This window comes from Cucurbita pepo, chromosome LG04 (assembly GCF_002806865.2).
Source record: "Cucurbita pepo subsp. pepo cultivar mu-cu-16 chromosome LG04, ASM280686v2, whole genome shotgun sequence".
Taxonomy (NCBI): Eukaryota; Viridiplantae; Streptophyta; class Magnoliopsida; order Cucurbitales; family Cucurbitaceae; genus Cucurbita; species Cucurbita pepo.
In genome coordinates, this window is record NC_036641.1 from 10808487 (window position 1) to 10826149 (window position 17663).

The following is a 17663-nucleotide window of genomic DNA, read 5'->3' on the forward strand; positions in this document are numbered from 1 at the left end:
AAAAAGGCACAACCAAAGGAGCAACAAAAACAAAATACAAAAAATTTACAAATCGTATTAAAAAAAAGCTTAAAGCTTATGGATGTTGCAAACATTTCCATTCTCGGGAAACAAGAATTGCGAACTATAAAAAGGAAGAAATTATATTAAAAAATTCCTATAACTAAGGCACAAAAAATTGATAAACATATAATCAATTTTGAGAACGAGAGTAAAAGGCTAATAGCACTTTCTGATCATATGTAAAATAAAAATTTTATGAAGCTACCATATTCGAAAGTCACGAGACTTCTTCTCTGCCAAAAAAATGAATCTGAATAGAACTATAATGTATGTGTAATTCACCTGGTGAACTTGATACCAATCATGAAGAGATCCTCATTATTCCCACCAAAAAGTGCTTGAAAGTCCGAGGGTTTTGAAGATTTTTGAGCGCTGAAACTCTGGTCATTAAGAGATAATTCATCCATATCCTCACCCTTCCCAACATCTCCATTTCCAAAATCTTTGTATAGACGGTCAAGATGCTCCACTGTAACCTAAAAATCATAGGAAAAAGGTTAAAAATGGAGCTAGGTATCTTGGCTATGGTTTAACAATCAATTTTTTACTTTAGCTTTGGGGTGTTATTCATTGCAAGAATGTAGTGCAACGTGTATTGCTGGTTTATTCTGACTAGTGATAAAATGCAAGCGTTCATTGCCCACTAAGCAGATTCATTTAAACTTCATTTACATGTGTCCGTAAAAGAGCGCATGAAAGGAAACGGCCTATTTGGGATTGAAGGTGAATGAAATGAAGTACACTGCAAATATAATATGTGTGTGTGTGTAGTTCAATATAACTCAAATGATAATGACATAGATAGCTAATCGGAGGAAGTAGAGCAACGCAAGTAGATGCCTAAAAAGTCAGGAACATATTGCATTCCAGACAATAACCCAACACATATGTCCTACAAAGGGTACACTAGTAGAAATGTGCTAAAAATGCAAAGGAAAGGTAGTGCTGCAAGCTATATAGTCCATTCATCACAAACATAATCCTTTCATTGAAGAATTGTATACCTTGTTTGCCGAGGGTGTAAGATGTATCAGCCTTTTAATTACACGAAGTGCAATGCTCGCAAGGGGCAATAAAATCAAAACCTGAAGCAGATCATTGCAACACAGAATTTAAGCCTTTTTTTTTACGAAGGAAACAAAACTCTTGAGTAAGTTGACAGAACAAATTAGTTTCAACTATCAAGTTTCTTTTGTTTGGTTTAAACATATAGAAATTATTATTTAGAAAAAAAAATGATGACTGATCAATGCCTGAGGTGTATCAGACTTGGAAATTCATTACAATTACTTGAGCTGTTTTTTTCCCATTACAGAAAAACAGAGTCGTAGACATTGTGACTTGGTCGTTCTACGTTCTGCTGAGGCAAGATCACCAAGTGAGTTTCAAAGTGCTAATGCACATACAACAGCAAATAATATGAGAATGTGAGTAAATAATGCAGGAACACCAGTACCTACAGGAACTAGGTCTGAATATGAAATGTCGAGACTAGCATAAGAATGTCAATTTTATAAGGAAAATACCAAAAGTCAACAAAAAAATGTGTAGAGTTTAGAAAACCGTGTATAGAATTATAAGTGAAGGTAAATGTTTTGGTTCGGATTAAATATAAGGATGATGTGCAATGATTGCTAAAACAGATTAAGCAGATAGACATAGAACTGGAAAATGGAGACCAAAAACAAAGCGAAATAGTAGTCACGAAGGAATGCATTAGGTAGCCACCCATGATCAGCTCTAGAAGAACTCTAGCTAAAAAGCGGCATAAAATTCATGGGGTAAAACAGATAAAATAGAAAAGTTGAAAAGCAAATAGATTAGACTGCCTCCAAGTCTAAGAAAAATTCATGAGATAAAGGGGACCATAAACAATTAACTGGAGACACTCAAAACCTTTTCAGTATAGCATATAAAAAGAAAATGAAGGACCACAGTTACAACCTTTGGACGAGTAAATCCATGATCAATAAATTTCTCTCCACTAAGAATCTCGGCACAGTCTTGATGCTTGGCCATTTTTGAATTGTTCTTCGTTATAAGGTCTCCACTTTTGAAAACATGATTCAACTGCAAAACATTTTTTTCGCGATTCATTCACACGAACAAATATATATTCTAAATGATTTTCCATAAGGAGAGTGATAGAGGAATGCGCGTACAGTATGCATAATATATGAATCCATGATACTTGAGTCTTCTTCAAGACCTTTCAAATAAAACGGTTTCTTGTTGCAGTTCAGTATATCCCGGTAGCTGTTGCCTGAAAGAAAACTAGAAGGATAAGCAACAAAAATGCAGATGCACGCGCATACACAAACAAACAAATATGAGAATAAATAATCCACAAACACAGATATTTCACCACTCTTGACAGCCAAATGACCCAAATCTACTGCCTTTAGCAACCCAGCAAAATCAATACCTCCACACCAATAATCTTAGCTAGCAGAATAAACTTCTTATTAGGACAGTCTTTGACAGCCAACAACAATCACAAAATGTCAGTTCTCATAGAACCTGTAAAACAGCTTGCCAACTTGCCTTGGAATGGAAACATATGCAATCCAAAGTTTTACACACTAGCATGATGGCTTGGGGATTCAAACACGGGGCCCAGGGCAGTACGGCCACCTTTTTTCTTGAAATGTAAGTTTTGAAAGTGGCAGTTGAAAAATTTTTGGTCTTTTCAATTCCTACTTTGCGAGGCAAAAATTTTCATGGATTTTATTCTTCTATTGTTTTTGAGGTTGTGGCTAAAGGAGAAGTTAAAGACCCTTTGAATAAGGTCAACAAGATCATGGCTATTTTTTGGGAAATGGGGTTAGTAAGAAACAAAAGAATTTCCAATAGCATGAGGGCTCCTAAGGAAGTGGTTTGCAGTTAAGTGATTTTGCACATCTTCTTGGGCTTCCCTCTCTAAAACCTTTTGTACTCAATCTAATTCTATAAATAATTGCGAATCGTAGAGCTATTTTGTAATTCATTTGCTTTTGTTCAGCTATCTGCCGTATGTAATTTCACATTATCTATGAAATTTGTGTCTAATAAGAAAAACAGTGCAAATTATCAAAGCTAAAACAGCCTAACCTTAAACTGGTAGCTTAAGTTAATATAACTAAGCAACTAACTTATTAGCAGCTAGTACTCATCACAAGTCGGCTGAACTAAAGACATGACAACAACTGATGCCAAGATTGAAACTTTGGGTATTAAAATTTCATAAAGCAGTTTTCTTTTCTCTGACCAGTACTTGTTCAAAAAAATTGAATTAGAGAGAGGAAAGCTTGTACGTTGGAAAAGGAAAACATTTCGGGACAATTTTGCAAAGATCCAACTAGTTACACAACATTCAAAATTGGTGCTTGGATGAGTTGGTGATATCAAGGGACTATAAACGTAGATCTCTACAATCTAGGGAAAGAATTACAGATTGGAAAGACAACAAAGAAGCTAATTCTCAGTCTCTTGATCAAGTCAATCTCTACGAAAGAAATAGAGAATATTAAGGAATACCGTAGATTTTGCAAGGTTCTCAAACTCCTGGCTATGAACTTTTGTTTAATATTCTTGTGTATGCTTTCATTTTTTTTTCAATGACAGATTGGTTTTTTATCCAAAAAAATATTTAAGATTAATGCTTACGCCTGCATCTTACCTATGTTTTCTGTTTCATCCAACTTTGAGTCCTCATCTAAATCATATTTACAAATATGTTCATGAAAAAAAAAAATTGAACAAGAATGTACGAATGAAATATTCGATTCTTATCCCGTAAAAGGAATCTTCTGATAGGGGAGAATATGAAAGCTTGTAAAGGTGTGCGGCAAGCGCGGCAATATATTCAAAAGCAATTGTATACAATATACACATATACCCAAAAAAAGAAAAACTCACAAAGGGAAAAGAAAAATCTTTGTCTCGACGAATGAAAGTCAGTGCCTCCAGATGTCTTGTACACATCCAACCAGTGCTCATATAACCTTTGCTTAAGATTGTAATTACTAGATTTGGTTTCTAAATCCTGAAATATAATCATTAAAAATATTTAGCATCAACAATCAAAAGAAGAACTTGAGAATTAATTTTTTTATAAGGATGGAAGATGAACTCACAAAAATAGATCAGATTTCAAAAACTCTATAGATGTAAAAATTAAAATACCTTTAGAAAGCACTCTCCGGTCCCTGACCACTTGCAGTTAGACATCCCTACTGCAGGAACCGCCCATGTATATTTCCATTTCATTTTAGGGAAATTCTCAACCTCTTCTTTTGATAACTTGTGCTCCATGTGTTTGTTAAATGAACTGCATAAATAGAAGTATAAGCAATAAATCATATGATTATGATCTCTATGGCCAAGTAAAAGCTTCATTCCTTAATTTTATTTTTAAAATAAACAATTATAATGATACTAATAATAAGAGATTAAAACGCCACAACCACACTCTTCCAACCAACATCCTTTTAGTTACAAACCTCTTCATCGAAAACACCTAAAGAAAATTGAACTCATCAAGTCGCTAAAACTTAACAATCCAATCCAACCCAACACCAATGAGTTGAGTTGGGAGAATAAGTCCAATAAAATTGATTTGAGTAGAACCAAAACAACTTGATATCACTAACTAAAAAAATTATTTCACTCTATAAGTTGTGAAGTATTTGAGATCATATTTCATTTCACTGGTTGCCAGTTCTGACTTCCCTTTTCACAAAATTTTACGAACATTTGAAAGAACTCTGAAAATAGAGAGTTCGCGAATTAAAATTTACACATCAGAATATGCAAATATGCTCATAAAGTATTGGTGGTTTACTATCTTTTTCAAAAATAAATGACTAAACCAACTCAACCTAAATAGAACCCATAATCTTACGAGAGTCTTTGAGCTTAGGAAAATTTCCAATTCAAACATTTTGAATTGTCTAGAACTCCACCCAACCCAATCAATGAACGCCCTAAATTTAGAATTGAAGAAATCAGTACTATATAGTTTAATATCTAAACAAGCAACTATAATTTTTATGTCATTGACTTCATGGTTCCAATTTAAGAAGGGGTATGGTTGGACATTTGAAGAGAAATCTATAATATGAGATTAGATCTCAAAAACAAAGGACATGATTTATATGATTCACCATAAAATTATGGACTAACCTAGTTATATCTGATGTAGAAGGGTTACCATGCGAACCAACTTCAAGTTCATTTTCCTGATCTGTGTCAGACCTATCAGATTCAGTGTCCTCTTCAGTTTCGTTGTCTGGCATTGGCTCAGACATATTGTTCCCCAAAGATGAACTTTTAGGTGACTCATCATCAGTCCCTACAATATGGAGAATTTGTATAATGAAATAAAAGCAAAATTTTGCAACGGGATGAATCCAAACAATAATATAAAAAATAACGTTAGGTTATATAAGTTTCATATAGAAAAGATGATAAAAACGATGCTCAAATCTTAAACAAAAAGGACTAGTGAAAACTAATAAAAGAAACTTTCTTCATCATTAAATTTCTGTAATTTGTGTAAGGAACTGTCTTCTAAAAAGAGTGAAATATTACAAAACTTGGTTGTACCAAAGCATAGATTCAAGCACACACAGGAGCCACCAAAAGAAACCTAGAAGAAACTCCTGGATTTTACTCGGGTTATATTTAAAATTTTGAATATTCTTAAGCCTGACTGGGGATTCAACTCCTTCAATGAAATTTTAAATGACATTCTTAGCAAAAGATTAGAAGCATAATGCTCAAACTTCTCATAACAAAATTGTTGGTCCTCACAATCAATTTTAAGGTCTATCCCCATCAACAGGACAAGACCTCTACTTTACAAAAAGGCCCGAAAAAGAAATGGTGGAAACATGAAAAGAGTTTGCACATTCTGCCATTTAGGATAATGGGCACTATTCTCCATAGTTTAACATACTAAAGAGGCTCCAAGCAAAGAACAAAACAGAAGGCCAGGTCAATGAAAAGGTCAAGGTCAAGACCAGCCTCAATTTTCCCCATTGTCAGACTTCTTTATTTGGGAAACAAGAAACAGAGAAAAAAGTCATGTCCTGATATTAACATTTATCAACAGGTTCAATAAATAAATAAATTAAAACCATCAATGCCATAGAACAGCATTACTGGTAAAGATAGTCTAATAGTCTTAGCCATGAGAACATATACATCTGTTGACGGTAAGAAGAAGAAAAGTTTTAAAACAATATTGAAACACGTTGTTAGTGTCTTGAGAAACAAAGGACTACTTTGATGACTAGAGGTTAAACAACTAGCCAAAATATTAAAAATCAACGGTCAAAAAGATACTGAAACATAAATAACAATGCCATGAGAAACCCATAAAACTCTTACCTTCCTCCTCCTCCTCCTCCTCCTCCTCCTCCTCTAATGCACTAGAAGATTCAGGACAGCTATCCTCATCATCCTCTGTGTCACTTCTGCCTTCTTCTTGTCTTTGTCTAGGGAAAACATGGACGACAAGGCAAAAAAGAGAAAGTTCAAAATTAAGGCAAACATGTCGCTCTCATGAAACTTTATATGCAAAATATATCCTCCAGTACGCAATTAACGACTCAAATTAATAAGAATCAGGTCACAACATTAACTACCGCTAATCCAAGATCGTCTGAATCAAATTTGATATTTCCTCATTTTACGGCCTAGCTTCTAGTTTTTCGTGCAAGATTAGTAATTGGCCCAACTCTCACATGAGGCTTTCTCTAAATGGCAAGCATCGTGATAGAAACATGGACAGTACAATAATAAATCACGCTTATGCATGAAGTGTAACCCCAACAAATAGTAAAACCATATTTAATTCATATTTGCGGCATATTAATGAACCAAGGTATCAAACATAATTCGACAATCTAGAGATAGTAAATATTCTTTAAAATTAGAATAAACCATATCAAATAGCATTTAGTTTCTAATAATAATAATTCAGTATCAAAATCCAGTTAATGAATACTACCTTTTCATACATGAAGCAGCAACATCCTTATTACATGATTGTAATTGCATTAACAAATTATCGTAGTTCGATTGCTCTTTGAAAACTTCAAGTTCCTCGGCCTCACTGGCTCCTACACAAAAATTCACCATAATTTCCCTCGCATATGAAAAGTAAGTGCGCACTAAAGGAAATATAAACACAAATACATCATTGTCAATAAGAAGCAATATATAAAATAATCATCTCAGAACTGTGTTTCTTCATGAACTAGCTAAGCAATCAAGCCATATTCCCAACAAAAGAACGAAAGAAAGAAAAGGAAAAATCAAGAATCCTCACCTCGTTTACGAACTAACTGCTTCACCATTGATGAATATTTTCAGTGGAAAATTCTGAAAATATGCCCGGCTTCTACGCTCACGTCTGGTTCCTATGGTATTGCCTGCTGAATAATTGATCCCTAGTTTTCCACGAGGCTTTATTAGTAGCTATTCTACTGTCTTTAGTTAAAATAATAATAATTAATCAAATAACACCTTCGTTCTTCCATCAGAAGCTCCTAATTTGTGTTTTTCAAGTAAGAATAAAGACATGGATGGAGATCGGAAGTATACCAGTAACGACAGAGAGTAAAAAATCAGTGCAAAATCGGCGGCACGAGCGGAAGTAAGACGACGGCGGTGACACTGAGCTGTTGCAGAAGAAGAGACCGCGTTTAAGGAGAATAAAAAGTGGCGGGGAAACGTGAGACTCGGAGGAACAAGGAAGAGTTAGGTTTCCTAATTCTTTTATTTTCTTCTATATATTATTTGGGATGTTTTTATTTTTATATAAAAAAAATAGATTAATAAAAATACCGAACTTTATAATTTATCTCAAAAAATATATATATATCTTTAAACTAATAATACTATTAAATTTTTAAAAAAAATCAAAAAAATTCCGGTAGATTTTAAAAAATTTAATAATATTCTTCTATTAATATTTTGTTTATTAAATTTTCAAAAGTTTCATATATTCTTTAAAATTTAAAAACTTAAAAAATATACATTTAAATAAAATAAAAAAATTTAAAAATACATTATTACTCATACTAAAAGTAACATTAAAAAATTTAGACAAAATTTATTAGGTATTAATTAACCGTTCTATATATATATTGAAGTAATAACTTTTTTTTTATATATAAAAGTAAATAGTGTTAATATTAAAAGTCCTACCAACTTCTTTTTTAATACAGTAATAATAGTAAATGTATTTTTAACTTGTTAAAAAGTTTAAAAAATATTAATAAAATTTTGTAAAATTTATCGATCTTTTTTAAACACTATAATAAATTTAAAGGTATCTTTTAAACGGGTGAAGAAGGAGTAGTTACAATTACCAAATCAAGATCCCATTTATTAGCCATTTTATTTTAAAATTTAATATATATATATATATATAATTGTAAAAAATATATTTAAAAATCAAGCTAAATTTAAAAAATTAAAAGAAGTAGAGCTAAAACTTGATTAAAAAAAAAACTAAAAATTCAAATAAGTATTGGAATTTATATGAAAATTTGAGTATTAAAACAAATATAATTTTAAAAGAATTAGAAAATTGGAAGTAAAATGATTATTAGTCAAATTCATAATCTCTATTTTATTAATTACTTTTGTGCTGGAACTGTACTGTCAAGCGTTAACATACCATAAGCAAATTGAATTAGCCTAACCCAATTAAGGGGCAAAAAAGGAAATCCAAAAAAGCAAAAGAAAACAGAGGAGGGAGAGAGAGAGGGAGAGAGAGAGAGAGAGAGAGAGAGAGGGAGAGGGAGAGAGAGAGGGAGAGGGAGAGAGAGTCGCTTGCTTCCTATGGCAAAGCCCCACCGTAGGCTTTTTGGCGGTGTGCTTGAATCATGGACGGTGACCGACCATCCTCTCTCTCTTCATTCGCAGCCAATCCTCACAGAGCGGAAGTCGGCTAACCCATTTGCCAATTTCAATCCCCCGACCAACCGATTTCTTCCCTTTTCATGCTTTAATTTCTTTTTCTTTTTTTTTAATCTTCCATTCAAATGCACAACAATTAAACTATTATGTGAAGAAACGAGGGATTTCATTTCACAGTCAACAGGGAACCCCACCATTCTCATTTACAATTTACAGGTACCCATCTGTTTTTGTTTTTTTGTGTTTTTCTCTTGTTTCATGGTGTTTCTTTGTTTATTTTACTGCATTCTACTGTTCATTTCGTCTAGTTTTATCCTTTACTGTTGTAAATTTGTGATGAGATTAATAGGGAAACAGACTTCTAAAGAATCTTCTGTTTAAACAAGAAAATTCCCACAAAATTCATCTGGGTAATGTGGTATTGCGGTGAAAAGGCTAATCCCTGTTGTTTTATCTCGTGGGGTGGTGTTTTTTTTCTTCGTTGTTGTTATAGTTAGTGATATGCACGCCTGTCCTTAATCATTCCCTCCATATTCTCTCTCTGAATTTCTTAATCCTATTATCTCCTCCTTCTTCTTCTTCTTCAGCCTCGGTTTTCTCTCTTTGTCCTTGCCTTCTTACTCTCCCCTCCGTTTTCTCTACTGGGTTGTGAAGATTCTACAAATTCCATAAGCTTGTACAAGCTAGGATTCGATCTGGGTGACTGTCTTTTTTCCTGCTATTATTCTCCTTGAAGTTTTGTTCTTCCAGGTACTTCAATATTTTGGCTTCTCATTCTTCATTTTCCTCTTCTCTATCTTGTGCATTAACTATGTTTATCCCTCGTTTTTCTACCAAATGCCATGCATTGGAGTTTCGTAATCATCCAACAATACGTTCCTGTTCACTTCCTTTGTTCCTAGTACCATAGCTTCGTGGGATATGCTTGTCACAAATGATAAAGTACAGAGTTTTTTGTTTGTTGAGCCTGAAATTCTTATTAATAAAACGTTTACTCCTTTACGGTATGTTTCATAAATGACCAGATTTCATGGTTTCATGGGGTTGATTTTGAGATACGAACACTGGGAAGATTTTACCATGTGATGCCAGGAATTGTATATGCGTGTCATCTTCTATGTTTCGGGGTAGGCTTTCTTTTAGGGATGGTTTTTGTGTGCATACTTTAATCTCGAGTCGTTATAGTTGCAGGGAACTGAATGTCAAAACTAGTTTAGTGTTGCTTATCCTATGAGTAAGTCCTTGTGACTTCCAAATGTGTTCTACATTTTCTGCCTCTCTTTTAAAATTCAGCTACTTTACATCATTGTTGAATTGATTGTAATTGTTTGTGCTAATTTGACGACTCACCGAGGTAACTATACATCAATAGTTCCACTTGTAATAAGATCTCTTTCGACTTCAAACTTGTCTCAATTTAATGATCTGTTACGTTTGTGACCGCTTCACACTGACTTTATGTAACCAAAAGTGGTAGGTAACAACAACGTTGTGAATATAACATGGCTGTCTCGATGAGAGATTTGGATCAAGCTTTTCAGGGTGCTGGCCAGAAAGCGTATCCTTACATAATGTGAATTAAATAACAATTGAGAAAATCAGTTTCTTCCATTTCTTTATTATGTGATTCATTACAATTGCTTCCTCTCTAGCATTTGGAAGTTTCTATTTTGTTTACCTTGACAATACATAGTGGGCTTGAAGTATGGCGCATCGAGAATTTTCGTCCTGTTCTAGTACCAAAAGCATCTCACGGAAAATTTTTCATGGGAGATTCCTATATCGTCCTGAAGGCAAGTGGTTATCGTTTGATCTTTTACTACGCGCTTTTATGTTAATAGGAATCCTTAACACACGTACCATAATAAGGTGGCACTCAATCCTTCTAGTGATTCATGTATATAACTTTGCAGACCTCATCCTTAAAAAGTGGTGCTTTGCGGCATGATATTCATTATTGGCTTGGTAAGGATACCACTCAGGTAAGCTCTAATCATTCAGTAATTGTCTGGTGGGTTATCTCTTGGTTTTCAAATTTAATTTTTAAGACGTGTCGATTTAGGATGAAGCTGGTTCTGCAGCCATCAAAACTGTTGAATTGGATGCAGCCCTTGGAGGACGTGCTGTTCAGTACCGTGAAGTACAAGGTCACGAAACAGAGAAGTTCTTATCATATTTTAAACCGTGCATTATACCACAAGAAGGTGGAGCTTTGTCTGGGTTCAAACACGCAGAGGCTGAAGAACACCAGACTCGGTTGTATGTTTGCAAAGGAAAACGTGTTGTTCATGTTAAAGAGGCAAGTCTAACCTCAGATATGCTGGCTGATAAGGAATTAACTTCACATTTATTCTTCTTTTTTGGTCATTTTATAAGTTGTTCATTCCGATGGCAGGTTACTTTTGCTCGATCTTCGCTTACCCATGATGATGTTTTCATTCTTGATACCAAGTCTAAAATATTCCAATTTAATGGTTCCAACTCATCCATTCAAGAGAGGGCCAAGGCATTGGAAGTAGTTCAATACATTAAAGATACGTATCACGATGGAAGATGCGGGGTAGCTGCCATTGGTAAGTAAACAGAACTTTAGTAGCCCATTGCTTAAAATAAGAAATATTTATTTCATTTATTAATTTTGTTATAACAAGTTTAGTTTCATAAACTTGAAAGCTCATAGTTTCTATGGTATCATGTTGCTAATAATCCAATCATGTCTATTGTGATACAGAGGATGGCAAATTGATGGCAGATGTTGATACTGGAGAATTTTGGGGTTTATTTGGTGGTTTTGCTCCACTTCCGAAACGAGTAGGCAGTGAAGGTGATAAGATGGTCGATACGCAGCCAATTAAACTACTATGGTATAAAATCATTTTCAGGTTATCACTTCAAAGTTATGAATAAGTTTTGCTGGAATAAAATCATATTTGCTTCCATGATCTCTAATTTTTGCAGTGTTGAGAAGGGTAATAGAGAATCTGTTGAGGCCGATTCTTTAGCTAGGGAGCTGTTAGACACGAATAAATGTTATATTCTAGATAGCGGGGCGGAAGTTTTTGTATGGATGGGGAGAAATACCTCTCTTGATGAAAGGAAAGGTGCCAGCAGAGCTGCAGAAGTAATTTTCTGAGCCTCCTTAGTTCATTGATCTATGTTTATCTGAGGACTTAAGTTTCTTATATCTCTTCTTGTTAACAGGAGCTAGTCAGTGATCCTGATCGTCCACAATCACACATAATGCGTGTGATTGAAGGCTTTGAACCTATAATATTCCGAGCCAAGTTCGATTCATGGCCAGAAACAACTGATGTAAGCGTATCTGAGGATGGTAGAGGCAAAGTTGCAGGTTGGTAAATGAAGAAATTCTTTGATTCAAGGTTCTTTTATTTAGTAGCTTCCAATTCTCAAGAAATGTCGGTATTTCGTTGTCTTTAGTTTTATGACAATGTTGAACTATGTTAATATGTTACAATTTTCACTTGTTGTTTTTNGAAACGTAGTGGAGTTAATGTGAAGGGTCTTTTGAAAAATGATCCTGTAAAAGAGGAACCTCGACCTTACATTGATTGTACAGGAAATCTACAGGTAAATATGGTTAGAAAATCACTACCCTGTTAATAATCACCATAAATGATTTACCTAATGATGTCAGCTCCCTAATTTTACAGGTCTGGCGTGTCAGCGGCGAGGAAAAACTTCTACTTCCCGTCTCTGATCAGTCAAAATTTTACACTGGAGATTGCTACATTTTCCAATATTCATACTCCGGAGATGACAAGGAAGAATTTCTCGTCGGAACATGGTTTGGGAAACAGAGTGTTGAGGTAGTTAACATTTTCATCCCCAATTCCTTTCCGTCACCACTGTTAGGATCACATAACAACGCACACACTTGATCTAGATGAACACAAATAACAGAAGAGAGAAAATGCAAGTAGGAATATTGGCTAGAGGTTTATATTAATGACTTCAAGTATGTACAGTAAGAGAGAATACAAAGAATATAGAAAGTACATACTTGAAGTCATCAATATAAACCTTTAGTCAATATTCCTCCTTACATTTTCTCTCGTTCTTTGTGTTCATCTAAATCGAGTGTGTTGTTGTGAGATCCTAACAACTGGTATCACTTCACAAATCGTGGTAAATCTCGCCTAACTCTAATACCAGTTGTTAGGATCACACAACACACACTCAATCTAAATGAACACAAAGAACAAGAGATAAAATGCAAGTAAGAATTTGGCTAAATGTTTATGACTTTAAGTATGTATAGTAAGAGAGAATATATAGAGTGTGTTGTTGTGCGATCTTAACAACCACCTCAACTCCCCTGTGTGTGTGGACAAATGAAAATGGATCATGTTGAACTAGGTATAATGACGCTCTGATTATGTCACATTTGAAGCATCAAAATATTTGAATAATGATTTTTGGGAAGTTGTTTAAGGTAACATTTTCTATAGGAAAAGTTGTAAGCATAAAAAGATTTTTCGTGGCATGTCCAGGTTTGATTCTATGTATTTATCATTTATTTTCATAAGGAATATCTTGTAAGTGTATTTCTTTTGATATAGGAAGAAAGAGCTTCTGCTCTATCGCTCGCCGCCAAGATGGTCGAATCGCTGAAGTTCCTGCCTGTTCAGGTATCTTCCGCGATTTATATCTTTTGCTTAATTAGTTAAATTCATTTCCTCTAAATTATTTGTCGTCTCTAATTAAAGATATCGTCCGTTTCAAATTACTAGGCTCGTATCTACGAAGGATATGAACCAGTCCAGTTCTATTCTATTTTCCAGAGCTTTATCGTTTTTAAGGTATGTTTGTTTCTTGAGATTTAAATCTTCTTTATGTTGAATTGTTTCCTAAAGTTGACTGACAAAAAATTTTGCAGGGTGGGATGAGTGATGGCTACAAGAATTACATTACAGAAAACGAAATTCCAGACGTGACGAATTCAGAAGACGGTGTTGCATTGTTTCGGGTCCAGGGCTCCGGCCCCGAGAATATGCAAGCAATTCAAGTTGAAGCAGTACGTTGCCCTCGCCCCATGGTCTTGCACTTTCATCCTGTGCATACTTCAGCTAATATACACATTGTTGTTTTTTTGTTCTTTTGTTCCCATCAGGTCGGATCCTCTTTGAATTCCTCTTATTGTTACATTTTACATAGTGGCCCTACTGTTTTTACTTGGTGTGGAAGTCTTACCACCCCTGATGACCAGGAACTTGTTGAAAGATTTCTGGATGTGATAAAGGTGATAGTTATACGCCCTTATGGACACAATATTCATGGATGGTTGAGTTCCTATGATAAGGATCATTGAGTTACTTCTTACTTTTCAATGATGTGCCCTTATGAATCAAGCTGCCATTAGAACATGTAAAATCATTTGTTGTTCATTAAAGGATTTTGGGCAAATAGTCTCCCTGTGTCGAAGGCAAACGCTATTGGATACGTACTCGACGATCAGAATATTTCTTAACCATGCATTAATTACTTCGAAAATTCTTTTCTGCTCTCGTTCAACCCATCTCGACATTCGAGTTCATCTCTCGAGATTTCTTCTCATATAAATGCCCAATTTTCTGCAGCCTAATTGTCAATCTAGGCCACAGAAGGAAAGCACAGAGTCTGAACAATTTTGGGAATTGTTGGGAGGAAAATTGGAATATCCTACTCAAAAAATTGCTCGGAATAATGAAAGTGATACATACTTATTCTCTTGCACTTTTTCAAAAGGTTTGTATCAATTAATACTCTTTCATCATTATTGTTCTTTTTTTCGTTTGTTTACATCTCTAACTTTGTTCATAACTTTGTTCATTATGGTGGCATCTTGCAGAAAATTTGAAGGTATTCTCTTTTTATCTCGTTCTTGTAATGTTTTCGAAGAACGTATATCGTAAATCGTTCTTAGTTTCGTGTTTTGATATTATTGCAGGTTGCAGAGATATACAACTTTCGCCAAGATGATCTGATGACGGAAGATATTTACATTCTTAGTTGTCACTCTGAGATCTTTGTTTGGGTTGGCCAACAGGTTGACCCCAAGACTAAACTGCATGCTTTACAAATTGGTGAGGTACGTTCCATCAGGAGATTGAATCCTTTTTTAAATTTTATTGTCACTCAATTCTCTTATGTCTGCTATAAATGATTTACAATTTTACCATCTTTTCCATATTCTTGACAGAAATTTCTCGAGATTGATTTTCTTCTCGAAAAATTATCACGTGAAACTCCGATATATATCGTTATGGAAGGGAGCGAGCCACCATTTTTCACACGTTTCTTCTCGTGGGATTCTGCAAAATCCGCTGTAAGAATTTTATGCCAATTGTGTACGATCATCTGTATTCCGAAGCTCAGACGATAATCCGTTTCTTTTAATTATTCGAATACAGATGCACGGAAATTCGTTTCAGAGAAAGCTTGCATTAGTCAGAAATGATGGTACTCCTGCTGTAAATGTAAGTCATCTCTTGTTTTCCTATCTAATTAGCTTTAGCTTAAGCTTTTGAGTTCAATAATAAGTAAGACAATATTTGAATGTGTTGTGTATTGTCTTTCTCTTTTTTGATGCTTACACGGCCTTTAATCAGAAACCGAAGCGGAGAACTCCTGTAATGTATGGAGGGAGGTCGAGTAGTGTGCCCGAAAAATCACAGCGCTCAAGGAGTGTGTCGTTTAGTCCCGATCGAGTCCGTGTGAGAGGAAGGTCGCCTGCTTTCAATGCATTAGCTGCAAATTTTGAGAACCCAAGTGCTAGAAATCTATCTACTCCTCCACCAATGGTTAGAAGATTATACCCAAAATCTATTACTCCTGATTCATCAAAGCTGGCTTCTAAAAAGGCAGCCATAGCAGCACTTAGTGCAAGCTTCGAACAGCCACCACCCGCTCGAGAATTTATCATACCTCGCTCTTTGAAGGGTACAAGTTCATTCAAGTTTCGCCACAGTTTGTTCTCGTTCATCACGATTTTCCTAACTTTATTGAATTAATGGGTTTCTTTTGGGAGCCTAGGTGCCTCGAAGCCGAAACCCGAGTCGGATAATAAAGAGAACTCCAAGAGCAACAGATTAGGATCTCTTACTATAGAGGAAGATGTGAAGGAGGGTGAAGTTGAAGATGAGGAAGGTCTCACAGTACATCCGTACGAGTCCCTTACGACACTGACGAGTACTCCAGTTCCAGACATCGACGTGACGAAGCGAGAGGTAACCATTCATTGACAAAACCATTTGATGCAAACTAGAAATATCGTTAATCGACATCGAGTTCTGATGCGTGGAATTTGAAACGTGCAGACATACCTGTCATCAGCGGAGTTCAAGGAGAAATTTGGAATGACAAAGGATGAGTTCTATAAGCTACCGAGATGGAAGCAGATCAAACTTAAAATGGTGTTACATTTGTTCTAGAGCTCCTTGTTTAACAATGCCTTTGATTGCTCGTCTTTGAGGTTTGGTTGCCAGTAGCAGTGTTCGTTCGTTGTAACGATATCGGTTCGTGTTCTGTAAACCGATACTCTAATCGATTGCCATCATTCTGATCGTCCGCAGCTGTGCAACTCAGAGTTCTTAATGGAGAGCATCAGTGCATTTTAAGCTGTCTCTGCTCCCAAACAAAACTCAGAGCTGTTCTTTAGTGGTTTGAATGTGTCTAGAGCTTTCACTAGCAGTTGAGTTGAGTTAGTTGTGTGATTATTTGCTTTGAAATTTGGTTTGGTTTTTGTTATTTAATTCTTTTTTCATTTGATTTTGTTTTCTAATTTTTTTATTAAAAAAAAAAAACAAAAAACAGTGAGAGAGATAGCAATTACTTTTAGTTGTATTGATTGATGGCTGAGGATGGAATCATGTACAGACAGCATTGTAAAAAACAGTCCTCTCATTTTTGTTCATTTTTTTAAAAATAAAATTTTATTATTTTTTTTAAGTAATTTCCTCATTTATTACGTTTGAAAAGAATTTGAAAATGTTTTTTTAATAAATACTGACATATTACTGATTCATCAATAGCACATCTAAAATTATATTTACATTTTGATAAAGTCGAAAACGGCGTGACATTTTTTTAGTTGGCGGATGACTAGAGGACGAACAGCAACGAACAGTGGCACCAGGGTGGTGAATGACCATGCCCAAGATTCAGCACCTATGTGCAGGCGTTCGCTACGACATGATCATGTTATTTACTCCTCGCTTCTAAGAGTCAAAACTATATCCAACATAAAATTGGGTCGAGTAAAACATGTTTACCACTAAAAAGGAAAGTGCATGCTATTAGTATAAGTAGTAACTTTCAGTTATTTTCAAGCCTTTCTTAGTTATCCTATCCTTACGATTACTCTCATTTGGATATGGTCTCAGTTCATTCATGTATCACTCGCTTACTCGAGTGTCACACAAATTGTCGGAATAGTTGAAAGAACTCGTGTATCAATAAAAAACCAATGGATTGTCGAAAATGAATCGTAAAATTAGTGAAATAACTCGAGGTGAAGGCAAGATTGATGGAGAAATGGAGCGAAAAAAAGATAGTGAAGGCGATATTTGTATATCACGTGTCATCAAGCTTAAATGTAACGGGTCGAAGAAACGAAAGACGTTGAAAAAAAAAAGTATACTAGTAATATATGGGTGATATAGTTGATTTTAGGTATATGTAATAGACTA

General features: G+C 34.9%; 2 protein-coding genes across 4 annotated transcripts in view; one reads left to right on the forward strand and one right to left on the reverse strand.

Annotated features, from left to right (window-relative positions):
* The window catches only part of LOC111793828 (U3 small nucleolar RNA-associated protein 25), a 15342-nt gene extending 7527 nt beyond the window's left edge, over positions 1-7815 (reverse strand). Inside the window, exons 1-11 of one of the 3 annotated variants that reach the window (XM_023675883.1) lie at positions 7654-7815; positions 7379-7499; positions 7058-7169; positions 6444-6542; positions 5227-5397; positions 4228-4372; positions 3961-4087; positions 2226-2326; positions 2008-2133; positions 1068-1148; positions 346-539 (exon numbers count right to left, since the gene is read on the reverse strand). In XM_023675883.1, coding sequence (XP_023531651.1) covers positions 346-539; positions 1068-1148; positions 2008-2133; positions 2226-2326; positions 3961-4087; positions 4228-4372; positions 5227-5397; positions 6444-6542; positions 7058-7169; positions 7379-7406 — 1184 coding nt within the window. In that variant the 5' untranslated portion in view covers positions 7407-7499; positions 7654-7815. Of the gene's footprint in view, positions 1-345; positions 540-1067; positions 1149-2007; positions 2134-2225; positions 2327-3960; positions 4088-4227; positions 4373-5226; positions 5398-6435; positions 6543-7057; positions 7170-7378; positions 7500-7653 lie in introns of all 3 variants that reach the window. The other 2 variants (XM_023675882.1, XM_023675881.1) reach the window with 2 other exon arrangements.
* Positions 7816-9358: 1543 nt separating this feature from the next.
* LOC111793452 (villin-4-like) lies at positions 9359-16888 on the forward strand. The gene is made up of 23 exons (XM_023675335.1): positions 9359-9726; positions 10448-10534; positions 10670-10769; positions 10890-10958; positions 11039-11275; positions 11372-11549; positions 11708-11840; positions 11935-12097; positions 12178-12323; positions 12462-12564; positions 12648-12803; positions 13557-13625; positions 13728-13796; positions 13874-14011; positions 14108-14236; positions 14574-14721; positions 14825-14835; positions 14924-15064; positions 15176-15301; positions 15387-15452; positions 15585-15915; positions 16009-16202; positions 16293-16888. The coding sequence occupies exons 2-23, from the start codon at positions 10479-10481 to the stop codon at positions 16404-16406; spliced, it is 2877 nt and encodes a 958-aa protein (XP_023531103.1). The 5' UTR covers positions 9359-9726; positions 10448-10478; the 3' UTR covers positions 16407-16888.
* The last annotated feature ends 775 nt before the right edge of the window (positions 16889-17663 follow it).